Genomic DNA, 17355 nt, shown 5'->3' with positions numbered 1-17355 from the left:
GCATATAAACTATAAGAATTCAACTTTAAAAATTAATTTCACACCTGTTTGCAAGAATTCTTACCTTGAGATGCTTACGAATGAATATCTACCCAAAATCCAACCAAAAGTCCTCCAAATTATCTTGAAAATTTGATGAAGGAATTGAGAGAATTTGAGAGTGAAGGTGGCGTGTGAGCTGTAGAGAGTGATAGGGTTTTTCCTCTTGAACTCTTAATATCTCATATTATTGCTTCTACTTACCCATTTTGCCCTTACACTTTTTAAGAAATTCCATCTTTGCCCTTTAATCAATTACAAAATGCCCTCACCTTCATTGCATTTTCTGTAAAATTTCTTTACTTTTCACTCCCCACATTTACAACTAATTAGCGGTAGAAAGGTCATTTTGCCCTTAAGGAAGTTTTTTCTAGAATTTTCTCAAAGTTTTCAGCCAACTCTTCGCCCTGGCAAAACTTTTTCTTCACCTCGACGAAGCATTCCGGAGCATACATCACCACGACGAAATTTCTTCTTTGTCGCAGTGAAGCCTGAAATTTTAAGAACTCGATTTTGGGTAAAGAGTTTGTTGCCGCGGCGACAAAGATCCTTTGCCACGACGAAGTCTGCACTTCCCAATTTTTCATCTTTAATCTTAAAACAAGAAAAACTAATGGCATAAAAGCATAAAAAAGTTACGTACCTCAATGTAGGCGTTACAATCACACACACATTGGTTCCGATTCTATCAAAGTCAATAATTTCTCTTAGATTGATATGATTTTTGTATCAACAATATATATATATATATAATCGCATGATGAGTTCGAATTATAAAATAAAATTTTTACCTAACATTATACACTATTATTTAGCACTTATAAGCAAAATGTAGGCAACTGATTAAAAAAAAAAAATGATAATTGCTTTATGAAATTTCATGTAGGAGAGTACAATTTTAGAAGAAAACTATGCCAAATTTTATAGTTGTTAAGTTTTACTGATATGTTGATCAAATATGAGGAAAATAAAACAAAATTTTGTTTGGCAAAAATCGTAAAATATTGTTTCCACATAACTCATAGCTTGTTTGTATTTGTGAGGTAGAGAATTTGTTAGTATTCTATTCCCTGTTCTATCCAAAATACACATCTATTTTCTTATTCTCAAGATATTATTCTATATTATTTAATTTTTTTAAACCCCTAAATTTGTTAATTTAACTAAACACCCCCAAAAAAATTTTAAAAATTGACAAAAACACCCCAGTAACCCACATTTACTAGATTCCGGCCACCACTATCGGAAACTGGCCAAAATCTGGTATAATAGGATCTAGCCTTTTCCAACTAGATCCACAATAGATCTAGCCAGAAAAGGCCAGATCTACGGCCAAAGATCTGTGCGTTGATCTTTAGCTGTAGCCAGTCATCAACGAACGGCCGTATCTTTGGCCTTTGTTGACGACCAAATGCAGCTAGATCTGACCGCCATATCGACGCATGATTGGCCATATCCAGCCGGTCGTGCGCCGATAAGGTGCCACCTTCTGACATTGGTAGTTGACTGTCCATATTTAATGGGTGGGTTAGGGGTGTTTTTGTTAATTTTTAATATTTTATTATAGGCGTGTTTAGTAAATAAACAAACATAAAGGGATATTTTTGTTTATTTTCAAATCTAACATTGTAATACCCATCCAATTTTACTTTTTTTTTTTTTTAAATATTATTCTAAACAGTATCAGAATAATGAACCCAACAGACCAAAATTATTACTGATAAATCGTGGACTCTGAATAGACAGATAGCAGAAAAGTCAAGGTCTATGACAAAAATTTAAATGAGAGTAGGGGCCTTGGGGGTTGTGCTTTGATAACCATTTATTCGAATGTCAAAGAAACTGGTAGCCACAGCCAGACCATAGTTTTCATTTATTCAATAAATTTTTAAAATTTGGGACAAGTGTATATACTTAATTGGAACAAATGGGCTGGGTTACGTGGGTCAATCCTAACCCAGCCCACATTAAGGAGGGTTCAACCAGCATGTACCCCGTCAGGTTATAATATGACAACCCGATGACCCGGCGGGTTACTTTTTTTTTTTTTTTTAACAAAAAAACTTGCCAACCCGCCAGGTTGGGAGTTTTCAACTCGGCGGGTTGATCATTGCAAACCAACGGTCAACCAGCTAGGTTGGCCGAAAAAAATAAAAAAATAATTTTATTTTTTTGCAAGTACCCCTTTTACCCTTGAAATATAGTCGTTTTATAACAGTTGGAGGGAGGTCTTTTTTGTCATTTTCTTTTCCCCTTTTTTTTTTTTCTATAAATAGGCCCTAAACTCTCATATTTTCTCACATCCCAAATTCTCTCATTTTCTCTAATCTCTATTGAAATCTCTCAATTATTATCTTTGTTGTCAATTTGCTCTCATTTTAATTTTTATTAGTTTTTGCAATTTTCAATTCATATTTCCAAAATCCAATTCTCCTTCTTTAATTTTTTATTTCTTCTATATCAATTTTTTTTTTTTTTTTTTTTAACTATAATGGATAGATATTTCCATTCCATCAATTTCAATGATGAAGGAAACTACTATCCTAGTCCCCCTGAATTTACTAACATAAATGCAGTAGATTCAATAGTCCTGTTGTCCCAGTCTCAGAATCTGATACACCTCATAATATTCCCTCGATTCCTCCCCATGTTGCTACAACTCTTGGTGGTTCTAGAAGTTGTCCTCGTAATCGTTGTTCTCGTCCAACTTCATCTCAAGCAGAAGCAGGTTCATCAACTGCTGTTGAAACCAATGACAGGTACACATCAAATGTTTAGGTGCATTTCGATAAGTTTTATGAGACAGAAAATGGAGTTCAAGTGAAGAAAACAAGATGCAAGTATTGTGGAAATATTTATAAAGTTGATTCAGGTAATGGTACTAGTAACTCAACATGAAAATAGAGAAACCAATCAAACTCAAATAACTAATATGGGTACTAGTTGGCATTATAATTTTGAAGTGTATAGGGAACAATTGGCTTTATATATTGCTGTAACTGATCAACCTATTAATATGGCTGAAAAAATATATTTTGAAAGATTTATTAAAAATTCATTTTTTCCAGGATTTAAAAGTTATTCTAAAACTGTAACTAGAAATGATATAATAAAATTGTTTGGGAAAATGAAATTAGAATTAAAAAATAAAATACATAGTTGTCATGTTATTTTTGTTCTAACTTTTTATATTTTTAGTTGTTGAGCTAAACAATATTATATTTGTGTGACTAGTCATTATTTTGATAACGAATGTAAATTAAATAAATCTTTATTAAGATTTAGATTAAAGGATGTGGATCATAGTGGTCAACAAATTTATAATAAAATTGTTGAAGTTTTAGAAGATTATGATGTTATTAATAAAGTGAGAAGTTTAACTTTAGATAATACCAGTATTAATAGTACAGTTATAGATTTTTTCAAAATTAATTATCCTTTTCATGACAATTTGAAGTTTTTTCACCAACGCTGAGCATGTTACATTATTAATTTAATTGTGAAAAGTGGTATGAAAACAATTAGAGATAATATTGATAAAATTAGGGATTTTTTTAGTTTGGATTACTAGTAGTAATAAAAGAAATGCTGAATTTCAATATGCTTGTATAAAATCAAATATGTCTCTTAGAACTTTTGCATTAGACATGCCTGTTAGATGGAATAGTACTTATTTAATGCTTGATTCATGTTTGCCTTATGCAAATTTAATTAGTTATTTTGTAGCAAATAATAGAGGTTCTCATTATTTGGTAGGGACCTCTATTATTTGCTACAAAATGATTGGCATATAGCTAAAAAAATTCATTTTTTCTTAAAATTTTTTGTCAATCCATTTTTACAACTTTCTGGTGTGTATTATCCTATTAGTCCATTGGTAATACATATAATTATAAAAATTTCAGATTTATTTAAAAAAAAAATAGAAAGAATGAAATTTTAGGGGGACCAATAAAGGCAATAGAAAGTTTTTTTTTTTAAATATTGGAAACCCATTCATTTTCTTTATTGTTTAGGTGCTATATTTGATCCTAGAATTAAAGTAGGAGGTTTGGAAAATACTTTAGACACATTAACTGAAAATTTATAAAATGAAGCATATGCCAATCAACTAGGAGAGGTAAGAAAGTGTCTTGCAGAAGTATATTCGCAATATGAAAACAGGTATGAGAACCAGCAAAGAGGTGAAATACCCAAGGAAGTTGCATTAGAAGAAACAAATGAAGACTTCGACTCCTGGAGTGCAATTAATAGGCTGAAGAGGACCCGAACCCGAAGCATAGCCTCCTCTTCAAAAGCACCAACAACGAATGTACTGTTCTCCATGCAGTCACAAAGTAATGAGCTTCAACAATATTTGAGAACCGTCAAAGTGTTACCAGCAGATCCACAATAAAGAGCCAACTTTGATGTCTTAGAATATTGGAAAACCAAAATATGTATTTTTCGGTATTATCAACACTTGCCTTGGATATTTTCGCTGTTCTTGTCTCAACCGTCTCATTGGAACAAACATTTAGTGCAAGTGGAAGAATTTTAAATGAAATGAGGATTAAACTTTCACAAAAAATGATTGAAATCCTCACATGTCTTCGAGATTGGAAACGGTCGTGCCATCAGGATCAATACGAGGTTGTCAACGATATTTTAATAGAATCATTTCAATTTTGTAATAAAGATGATACGGATGAAGAAAGTCATAGTCAACCTCCAAATTAGTTGTTTTGTAAATTGTAACTTGTAAATTAATTGTCAATTATTACACTTTTTTTTTCTTACTAAGGTTTTGTCCCATTGGGTTTTTCTTGGTAAGGTTTTTAACGAGACAATAATTGTTATAATTTCTTATTTTATTTTTTGATAAGTGAATAAATCTAATTTTCCTGATATTACAATTTTATTGTATTAAAATTGAATTAATATTTGAAATGTTAACAAAAAAAATTAATTTAATTGAATTATTGATATTTAAAAAGTTAACTAAAAGGAATTACATAACAAAAAAAAAAAAAAAAAAAAAAAAATTGTTGGGTTAAAACAAGATGACTAGACCTAGAGCATAGATTTCATACCAACTCTTATTCACTCCTTCTAATGTTGATGACAAGATTTGTTGGATACCCTCACCTTCGGGGGATTTCTCAACCAAATCAGCTTGGGAGGCAATTAGAGGAAGGAGAGCAAAAGTTGAGTGGTGTGACTTGGTGTGGTTCTCAAAGGCTATTCCAAGATACTCTATGATCTTATGGATGGCTATAAAGGAGAGATTACCTACAAAGGACAGGTTGATGAGTTATGGGGCTACTACTAATGCTCATTGTTGCTTTTGTAACTCATCCATGGAATCTCTTGACCACTTATTTTTTGCATGCCCTTTTTCTAAGTCTATTTGNTAGAAATTTTTAAATTTATAAAAAACTAAAATATCAAACTTTGAAGAGTATTTTAGTCTTTTCACTATTAACAAACAGAAATTACTAACAGCACATGATGGAAGATACCTATTTATCATTTTTAAACCTTTTAAATATCACTTTATCGTTTCGACAAACCTTGGATATGTGCTAATCCTTTGGCCAAAAAAAGGCTATCAAATTATACGATGGATCGTGGACAATTAATGAAAGAAATTTAAATGGAGGGGGCCACTGTGTTTTGAGAACCACATGGGTGGGGGCCGCTGTGTTTTGAGAACCACATTTTCGAACTTCGAAAAGATCGGTAGCCACCACATAGTTTTCAATTATTTAATAAAATATAAAATTTGTGACAAGTGTTTATAGTGCTTAAGATTAGAGGTGATCAACCGATTGGAGCCAGAATAAGTGGGTACTTAGAGTTTAGTTCTAGTTCTTATCCAAAATTAGTTATCAATAGATAGGTTTTGGTTCTAAATTTTTATAATCATTACTGTATAATTTTGGTTCCTATAGTTAAGAACCAGAACCGAAACCGGGAACCGAAACTAATATAAAATAAAATTAAAGAGTATGGGTTAATAAAAACTTTTGTAGAAAAAATAATGTCAATACATTTATATTTATATTTATATTTCATAACATTTAAAGTAAGTTAGCTTAGCTTTTGAGAATCTACCTTTATAAAGTAATGGAGTTTGTAATTTTGAATTTTGAATTTATAATTTTATTTTTGTTAACAAGTGTCAGGAGGGGTATCTATAAGTTTTTAAGGGTTTTTTTTATTATTTTAAAAACTTTTGGGGGGTTATGAGAACCGAAACCTAGACTGTTGTTACAAATTTTGGTTCTGGGTACCTAGGAACTGGAACTGTTGATTTCAATTCGGGCTCCAAATTTTAAGAAATCGTCGGTTTCGGTTTCTTAAAAAAATACAGGATATCTAGAACCGAATACACCTACTTAAGACGACGAACTCACGTCAATTGACTTCAATAGACTCACGTCAGTTTTTTAATAAATTTGTTAAAAATGATTGAAGGTCGATTTTGAAATTAAACGTATAACACATTTGCCCCACTGTTTGACGGTAAGAATAAATGACAAAAAATATTGCAATTTATTTAAATATTTTTTCTCTTCTCTGACACCTTAAAATTATGGCAAATTTTTCTTTTAAGCGCAATTAACTCATTTAATCTATATTATATCTTGAGTAATGTTAACACCAAAATTTTACATTAAATTTTTGTACTAATGATATGACAACCAGTCAGATGTGATTACACTGAAGTCTTTTGTGAATGAATTATTGTCTAACATTTATGAATATCTGTCTATATTTAATGAACTCCCGTTCATATTATATGAATTAGTGTCCATTTATTTCCAAAAAATTTTAAAAGAAAAATAATAAATGCCCGTTTAAAATTTTTTAAAAAATTTTACATTCAGTGGACAGACGTCCCGTTTAGATGGATGTCTGTCCATTGTTTAATTTAAGATGAAATATTCATTTTTTAAGTATAAAATTTTAAGATGAAATAAAAGAAAAAGACTTTGAATTTAAGTAAAAGTATGAACATGCAGTTGGACATTGTCTATTTCATCCCCCCAAAAAATTGAAAATTAAAAAAAATTTGAGAATGGATGCCCAGTCCACTCATTTGTATGGTTCTTGTTCTCTTCTTTCTATTCTTATTCTATTCTTCATATTCTTTTTTTTTCTTATTCTTTTCTTTTCTTGTCTTTCTTATTCTTTTGTCGATCGGACTCGGTTGATGCATGGATTTAGAACTTTAGTCATGTGAGTGTATTCTTCTTTCTTGGGTACAACCTTCATCCACATGCATTCTTACGAATTGTACCAATTATTCGTTCTCATTCTTAGACCGCTCACTAAAGGCAACGTGCATGTAGGTAAATTCTGTTGGTACAATTCTCATCCATATACACTTCTAACGAACTGTACACTTATTTCTTTCTGATTCTGAGGCTGCTCACTGAAGGCGGCGTGTATGTGGGACTATTCTTCTCTGTCACTCACGGGTTCCCCATCGCAGCAACCTTCTCTTTTCTTATCTTTTTACAATTAATTCTTTTCTTTCGTTTTCTTTATTCTTTACTATTCACATCCATGTGTATGTGCATAGAACTATGCTGATTCTTTGTTATTCTTTCTAAATGAAAATGTGAGAATGCATTATGGCATATAAAAATATCATTAGAGAACTAGTATTTTCTTCCAACAACATTCCCATACTTGAAATCAATCATAAATTATTAGACAAAAAAATATTTTGAGGTAGTCATTCTACACATGTCATATTCAAGAAGGCATATCTCGAGTTATACACATTAGATTGCTATGATCTTGGTCTCTTTTTAAAGCTTAGAGATAGGGCTACAACTTTTATGTTTAGGTTTCAACCTAGTTCAATCGGTAAGATGCCCAAAAATTACTCAGAAGGTCACGACTGTGACAAGACAACCATGTTAATATGTTTTCTCTTAGAATTTTTATCAAACAAATTGCATGCATACTCAAACTCTATTTGGCTACACTTCTACTTCTTTCTCAAGCCACCAATATTTGCAGCAAAACTCCATTAAATCAACACTAAACCTGGCCAGGAAACTACACTCCATAAAGTCTACTCAAACTCTTTCTAAATTCAACCAAACTTCCATCAATCACTATATAGGCAAAGTCTACATTCTCATGGCTGAATTTTAATTATCATCAAGTATCAATCTCTTCAAAACTTCTCAAAAACATAAGCACATACATACATGTACATATCTCTACAAACTTACTCAAATCAAACTTAGGGTTAGATTTACTTACCTTGAATTTGAACAACTCCAACACTATACTCTCTCTTTGGTAAAATTCTCTCATTTTCAAACCCTAAGCATATACAACCATAAGAATTCAAAACTTTAAAATTTAATCTCACTTTTTTGTGCAAGAATCTTACCTATGCCTGATACCATGCCTACTATCATGAGTAGTAAGAAATTAGAAACAGAGAAAGAATAGAGAAAGAACAGAGAAGAATAAAGAAGTGTGATGTAAGGAAAAAAATTCAGAAATTAAGCAACGAAGAGAGAAGGGTAGCATAGCGGGTTTACTTACTGAGCAATTAGTGCTCACCTTGTTGTTTTCAATGTTTTTGCAGGTAATAGGGGAGATGCGGTCACTTGGAACCTCACGCAACGGAAGGGTTGGGCAACACTGTCGAGTTGACGTTTTGTGACTTTATTAGAAATTTTTAAATTTATAAAAAACCAAAATATCAAACTTTGAAGAGCATTTTAGTCTTTTCACTGTTAACAAACAGAAATTACTAACAGCACATGATGGAAGATACTTGTTTATCATTTTTAAACCTTTTAAATATCACTTTATCGTTTCGGTAAACCTGGGTATGTGCAAGTCCTTTGGCCAAAAAAAGGCTATCAAATTATACGATGGATCGTGGACAATTAATGAAAGAAATTTAAATGGAGGGGGCCACTGTGTTTTGAGAACCACATGGGTGGGGGCCGCTGTGTTTTGAGAACCACATTTTCGACTTCGAAAAGATCGGTAGCCACCACATAGTTTTCAATTATTTAATAAATATAAAATTTGTGACAAGTGTTTATAGTGCTTAAGATTAGAGGTGATCAACCGATTGGAGCCAGAATAAGTGGGTACTTAGAGTTTAGTTCTAGTTCTTATCCAAAATTAGTCATCATAGATAGGTTTTGGTTCTAAATTTTTATAATCATTACTGTACGATTTCGGCTCCTATAGTTAGGAATCGAATCGGAACCGGGAATCGAGACTAATATAAAATAAAATTAAAGAGTATGGGTTAATAAAAACTTTTGTAGAAAAATATGTCATACATTATATTTATATTTATATTTCATAACATTTAAAGTAAGTAGCTTAGCTTTTGAGAATCACCTTTATAAGTAATGGAGTTTGTAATTTTGAATTTTGAATTTATAATTTTATTTTTGTTAACAAGTGTCAGAGGGGTATCTATAAGTTTTAAGGGTTTTTTTTTATTATTTTAAAAACTTTTGGGGGGTTATGAGAACCGAACCTAGACTGTTGTTACAATTTTGGTTCTGGGTACCTGAACTGGAACTGTTGATTTCAATTCGGGCTCCAAATTTTAAGAAATCGTCGTTTTCGTTTTCTTAAAAAAATACAGAATCTAGAACCGAATACACCTACTTAAGACGACGAACTCACGTCAATTGACTTCAAGACTCACGTCAGTTTTTTAATAAATTTGTTAAAATGATTGAAGGTCGATTTTGAAATTAAACGTATAACACATTTGCCCCACTGTTTGACGGTAAGAATAAATGACAAAAATTGCAATTTATTTAAATATTTTTTCTCTTCTCTAACACCTTAAAATTATGGCATTTTTTCTTTTAAGCGCAATTAACTCATTTAATCTATATTATATCTTGAGTAACGTTAACACCAAAATTTTACATTAATTTTGTACTAAGGATATGACAACCATTAGATATGATTACACTGAAGTCTTTTGTGATGAATTATTGTCTACTTATGAATATCTGTCTATATTTAATGAACTCCCGTTCATATATATGACTAGTGTCCATTTATTTCCAAAAAATTTTAAAAGAAAAATAATAAATGCCCGTCAAAATTTTTTAAAAAATTTTACATTCAGTGGACAGACGTCCCGTTTAGATGGATGTCTGTCCATTTGTTAATTTAAGATGAAATATTCATTTTTTAAGTATAAATTTTAAGATGAAATAAAAGAAAAAGACTTTGAATTTAAGTAAAAGTATGAACATGCAGTTGGACATTGTCTTTTTTCATCCCCCCAAAAAATTGAAATTAAAAAAATTTGAGAATGGATGCCCAGTCCACTCATTTGTATGGTTCTTGTTCTCTTCTTTCTATTCTTATTCTATTCTTCATATTCTTTTTTTTCTTATTCTTTTTCTTTCTTGTCTTTCTTATTCTTTTGTCGATCGGACTCGGTTGATGCATGGATTTAGAACTTTAGTCATTGAGTGTATTCTTCTTTCTTGGGTACAACCTTCATCCACATGCATTCTTACGAACTGTACCAATTATTCGTTCTCATTCTTAGACCGCTCACTAAAGGCAACGTGCATGTAGGTAAATTCTGTTGGTACATTCTCATCCATATACACTCTAACGAACTGTACACTTATTTCTTTCTGATTCTGAGGCTGCTCACTGAAGGCGGCGTGTATGTGGGACTATTCTTCTCTGTCACTCCAGGGTTCCCCATCGCAGCACAACCTTCTCTTCTCTTATCTTTTTACAATTAATTCTTTTCTTTCGTTTTCTTTATTCTTTACTATTCACACATGTGTATGTGCATAGAACTAGTGCTGATTCTTTGCTATTCTTCTCTAATGAAAATGTGAGAATGCATTAGGGCATATAAAATATCATTAGAGAACTAGTATTTTCTTCCAACAACATTCCCATACTTGAAATCAATCATAATTATTAGAAAAAAATATTTTGAGGTATCATTCTACACATGTCATATTCAAGAAGGCTATCTCGAGTTATACACATTAGATTGCTATGATCTTGGTCTCTTTTTAAAGCTTAGAGATAGGCTACAACTTTTATGTTTAGTTTCAACCTAGTTCAATCGTAAGATGCCCAAAAATTACTCAGAAGGTCACGACTGTGACAAGACAACCATGGTAATATGTTTTCTCTTAAATTTTTATCAAACAAATTGCATGCATACTCAAACTCTATTTGGCTACACTTCTACTTCTTTCTCAAGCCACCAATATTTGCAGCAAAACTCCATTAAATCAACTAAACCTGGCCAGAAACTACACTCCAAAAGTCTACTCAAACTCTTTCTAAATTCAACCAAACTTCCATCAATCACAATAAGGCAAAGTCACATTCTCATGGCTGAATTTTAATTATCATCAGTATCAATCTCTCAAAACTTCTCAAAAACATAAGCACATATATACATGTACATATCTCTACAAACTTCCTCAAATCAAACTTAGGGTTAGATTTACTTACCTTGAATTTGAACAACTCCAACACTATACTCTCTTTGGTAGAATTCTCTCCTTTTCAAACCCTAAGCATATACAACCATAAGAATTCAAAACTTTAAAATTTAATCTCACTCTTTGTGCAAGAATCTTCCTATGCATGATACCATGCCTATTACATGAGTAGTAAGAAATTAGAAACAGAGAAAGAATAGAGAAAGAACAGAGAAGAATAAAGAAGTGTGATGTAAGGAAAAAAATTCAGAAATTAAGCAACGAAGAGAGAAGGGTAGCATAGCGGGTTTACTTACTGAGCAATTAGTGCTCACCTTGTTGTTTTCAATGTTTTTGCAGGTAATAGGGGAGACGCGGTCACTTGGAACCTCACGCAACGGAAGGGTTGGGCAACACTGTCGAGTTGACGTTTTGTGACTTTATTATGTTTTATAAAGATTTGTATTTAAAGAAAAATTAATTATGGGCCCATTATTTTATACTTATCTACATGTATATTTTCTTATATATATTTTGTGAGTTTTACTATTATTTTGTGATTATTCTAGCATAGCGGGTTTCTTATGGGCATCCATTCTTTTTTTTTTAATTTTCAATTTTTTTTTTCATTTATAAACAAAATACAAAGCAAATGAGAAATGAAACCGGTTTTGGGAGGCCTAAATTTTTAAACATTTTAATTGAAAATTTAAAAGAATTTTTTTTATTAAACTAAAATTTGTTAATATTAAAAGATGGATGGACGGTCGTCCTCATAAGAGGACGGGCGTCCATAAACAATTCAGGTCAATTTTTTTTTGTTTAAACTATTGACGAACATCCATTCTCGGTGAATGATTGTCTATATAATATGGATGAGAGTCCATTTCAAATGAACGGCCATCCAATAACAATGGATGGTCATCCATATTTGATGGACGGCCATTCATTTGCAGAATATTTGTTAATGTGATACATGGCTTATCTAATTCAGTAGACATATCGTTCGGTGTAAAAATTTGATGCAAAATGTCGGTGTCTGTAGCATAAAATATGGATGACCGTTCATTCGCAGAATATTTGTTAATGTGATACATGACTTATCTGATTCAGTGGACATGTCGTTTGGTGTAAAAACTCGGTGCAAAATGTCGGTGTCCGTAGCATTTTTCTTATATCTTATGTTAAATGTACTTTATTTTATGTCTAAATCAATTACTTAAAAAAAAAAAAAAAATTATAATCAACATTTGGGTAAGAGAAAATATGTTTCCATACCACTTTGAAATACAAATGAAATAACTCTTTTCCATACATCTTTATTACTATATATACGAGAAGGATTTAGTAAACACATTACCAAAGTTTGAGGAACACAGATACACCTAAAGTTCTAAAAGTCTTTGTGGCATTTTATACTATTCTTTATTATCATATTCATGCAGTTAGTTCTGTTGATCTAAACTATCAGCTCTCTTTTATAATAAGCATTTTGGATTCAGAGTGATATTTTGTCCGTAAATCGATCTTGTTGCCTTCAATCCTTTCTGTGCTTGCACCTTCTCAAATATTTGAAGCAGTAGATAGCCGATCAATTCAGGTATGACATTTTCTCTTCTGGATATTATTTTTTCATGTTTTACATTTTCCTCTGATTTATTTTAACATATATTTTGTATCATATACTCTGTAGATTATTAGAAAATAATGACAAAAAATAAAAATTAAAGCAAACAATAAGTAGAACTAATGCAGTGAAGAGATTAGCAAAATGTCACTCTAACCTAAGGTATGTCTCGAGTCCATAGGTAATTAATGTACAATACACCGTAGAGGAAAATTTTCCATTATGGTTTTGGACACGATACATGTTATTATCCGTCGTCAACCCACATAGAATCAAAGGGATCACCGGCCACACTCCTAGAGGTGGAGCCACCCTTAGGCCTGTAAGGTTATCTATCGATCGATTTGAAAATGCTCTAATTTGGCTTTGTTTGTGTGCTGATGTGGCATTGATTTATGTTAATGTGGAGTCAAAGTTTTTAAACTTTGGTGAGAGGCAATTTATAAGAAAGAAAGGGGCAGTTCTGTAATTTTCTTTTTGGGATATTTGTTGTGCCTTATCTCTACACTTTTATTTTGCTCTCTAGATTGTTCTCTGTTGAAGAGAAAGTTGTTAAGGGAATCATCAAGGTGGAGCTTTGGTATTCGCAGGATGAGATCAACGATGGTGATGAGATTTCTTTGTATCTGATTTTATTCCTTTTCTTCTTTTATAAATTTTTGATTAATTCTATGCATTTGTATGTGAGAGGTGTGAGGCACATAGGAGTAATCTAGGGTGGTTTACAAAGGGGAGTTGTCATTGGGTTCTTGGTGTAAAACTGACTCACAAACTCTGTAAGGTTTCTCTTCATAATGTATGTTTTCTACTATCTTGAAGAGTTGATGTACGTAATCAATCTGATTACTAAACTGCTATAAATCTGTTGGATGCTCTTTATTGTTTATGCTCTTATTTTCTTTATATCTCTATCTTGCTATAAATGTTTTGGTTACTTTAGAACTTAGGTTTTCTAAATTGGACAATCTCTAAGAGCATCTCCAATGGTGCTCTTTATTTTGAAGAATATTTTTCAAATAAATAAAAAGTATCTTCATTAATTTTAAAAGATAAAGAACACAATTTTTATTTAAATCTAATAAACTCTTTAAATTTAATGAAGATATTCTTTATTTTTAAGAAAAAGACTTAATGAGAGAGAGAATTAATAAATAAAATACATAGGAACTTGTAGTTTATTAATTAAAATTAAGATAGAGAGTGAAATTAGACCCTCTAAATATGGAGAGTCAAACTCACTCTCTAATTTATATTTTAAAGATGAAGAGCCTGTTGGACTCTTGTTTTTATGGATAAACTCTTTATAATAAAGAGTTTAGGTCATATAAAGAGTCATTTGGAGATGCTCTAAGTTCAACAGTTTGTATGCTCTTTTTTTTTTTAATTTTTCTGTATATTGGTTTGTGAAATTCATATTGAAGATCAAGTTCTTTAATTTATATATCCACCAAAATACCCTGTTCAGAATAAGTAGTTTCTCTATTTAATAGTACCGTGTTTTATATAGGCAGCGGAAGATAATATTATTAATAAAAATTGATTAAAGAATTTCATAAGTTTTTTTGCTAACCTCATGGACTTGCTTTTAACTTTGCTTCTTTTACGTTTCTGGTTATTTTTCTCTTTACAAGAATCCTAGATATTAATAGACTCTTAACCCTATTGACATCAGTTTTCTTAAACCCAATAATAGTTACCTTCCTTTTATTCTGTCCCAAGTCTTTTTTTTTTTTTCAACTAGAATTACATATTATATTACTTTTCCGACATTATAATTAAGATTTATTTCAATTTTTTATATATACATTTTAGTCTGTATTCAGGCTCATATGGTATTGACCCTTGTACTGTCCAACTTAAATAAATTCTCAAAATCACCGTTACATTAGTCATTTATATAAAAGCAGGGGTGGAGCCAAAGCCCCTGGCCGTAGCCCAGCGGAAATTTCTGGAAAAAGAATTTTCAATATTTTCAATGTTATAAATTTAACAAAATGCATAATTTGTTATATATAATAGTCGAATAATTTTTATTTTTTTTAAAGAAATAACTAAAATGTATTTATTTACTATATAATATTTAATTATTAGCTCTAATAAATAATTTTAATTATCTAAATTCTCAACATTTTTGTTAGAATTCAATTTATACTACTTTTTTTTTCTCTTGTTCGAAACTTCCAACACCTCTCTTCTTTATTTATCTACAATTTTAAATTAAAAAACAACTCTTATCTCTTTTCTGGACTAGATTATAATAAACTTAAATTTATAATTTGGATATTATATTTTTCTTATAAATCCTCAAGAATGTTATTAGCCCTCCGGAAAATTAATTTTACTTTCACCCCTGTATAATTATATTTCTTTTATAAGTGTTAATAATCAGCTATAGTGAAACAAGAAAATTGGATAAATTATACATTTTTTCTTTTTTAGAAACCTTTGACAGTATGATGATAATTTATTAAAGATGAAAAATTCATACATTGATGTATAGTATTACTTGTATTTTAGTAATTAATCTTTCATTCCGTCATAATATGTACAAGTTATTTGTGATAAGAGAAACTCAGATGAGAAGTTGCATATTCATTTTTCTCAAGTTAATGCTCTGGATAAATTGTTAACTTTTGCATATTATATGTTTTACTAGGGTAAATGAAGATTGATAGAGACAGGCCGAAGTTATCAAATGCTTTCATTGAAGAGCATAAACTCAGAGAGTTGAAAATTGATATAGACGAAAAGTTAGAACCTGACTCTGAGTGTTGTATTTATAGGGTTCCTAAAGAGCTTCGCAAAATAAATAAAGCAGCATATACTCCTCAATTAGTTTCAATAGGTCCTTTCCATCATGGCAACAAGGATTTGGCTGAAATGGAAAAACAAAAAGTAAGATATAAAAAGGAGTTTGGTGAAAGAATGATTGAGGAGAATTGGGAGGATTTTATCACCTTCATAGAAAAGGAGGAGCAACACATTCGTAATTGCTATTCAGAGACTTCCCCTCTTAAAAGTCTTGATTTTATAACAATGATTTTTTATGATGCAATCTTCATCATTGAGCATTTCTTGAAATTTCAAGAATGCAAAGATGATTTTTTGCTAAATAAACCATGCTTCAGAGCTGGTTTAAACCGAGACATACAATTACTTGAAAATCAACTCCCATACTTTGTCCTCGAAGAATTATACAAGTCAACTATAAATAAAGTACAAGGGTACCCTAACTTCCTTACTCTTTCTATTGGTTTCTTCTATGATAGTATGTGCAGTAAAAAAGAAAACTCTACTTATCATCCAAACGTTAATCATTTCACTGATTTGAAGAGAAATAGTTTGCTGCATATCCACCCTGAAGACAATGATTATTTTTCACATTTACCTTCAGCAGTCAAACTGAAAGAATCAGGAGTGAAGTTTACAGCTCTTGAAGAAAGGTGTTTACTTGATATAGAACGAAAACAGAGAAATTTTAGAATCCCAATTCCATACTTTAGTGGAGTTGAGTTAAAAATTCCCCGTTTGGAAGTAGTTGACGACACGGAAACTGTGATACGGAATGTAATGGCATTTGAACAATGTCATTATCCATTAAAAACTCACGTTTGTAACTACATCAGTTTCATGGATTTTCTTATCGACACGGAGAAGGATGTAGATTTGCTTATTGAAGAAAAAATTATTTCAAATTTGATGGGCGACAGTGCTACAATCGTACGGATGTTTAACAGACTTGGCCTTAACATTAATTTAAGTAAGTCCTGTTATAGTGGCATTGTCAGGGGTCTAAATGCACATTATAGCAATGGCTGGAACCATAAAAGGGCAACCTTGAAAAGAGTTTATTTCAGCAATCCATGGAAAGGCACAGGAACTATTGCTGCAATTATACTGCTACTGCTAACTTTAATACAAACCATTTGTTCCATTAAGCAAGTTGTGTGATTTCAGTAATTGTATTAGGAGATAGATCTATATTCAATGTGTATTTTTGTATTTGAACTTTGAATTCTTGTATTATAGTCTTGTTGTATATTTTTAAGTGTAATATGCTTATCATTTCCATGGTTCAAATAAATCAATTGGGCACTACTTTTATGAATATAGTTAAGTCTTATATATTAACTCCATTGACATTTGACACAATTTTATTTAACTCAGGACTACGTGATCACCATATCTTCAACAATCCACAGCTAGTTTGTTTGTTTTTGAGAT

At 31.1% G+C, this 17355-nt stretch overlaps 1 protein-coding gene across 1 annotated transcript; it reads left to right on the top strand.

The window, feature by feature from the left end:
- Positions 1–15792: 15792 nt before the first annotated feature.
- LOC116140965 (UPF0481 protein At3g47200-like) lies at positions 15793–17082 on the top strand. The gene has a single exon (XM_031426533.1). The coding sequence runs from the start codon at positions 15793–15795 to the stop codon at positions 17080–17082; it is 1290 nt and encodes a 429-aa protein (XP_031282393.1).
- Positions 17083–17355: the final 273 nt, after the last annotated feature.

The sequence above is a fragment of the Pistacia vera genome, unplaced genomic scaffold (assembly GCF_008641045.1).
Source record: "Pistacia vera cultivar Batoury unplaced genomic scaffold, PisVer_v2 Contig389, whole genome shotgun sequence".
In the NCBI taxonomy this organism is placed as follows: Eukaryota; Viridiplantae; Streptophyta; class Magnoliopsida; order Sapindales; family Anacardiaceae; genus Pistacia; species Pistacia vera.
This window is presented reverse-complemented; position numbering and strand designations above follow the sequence as displayed.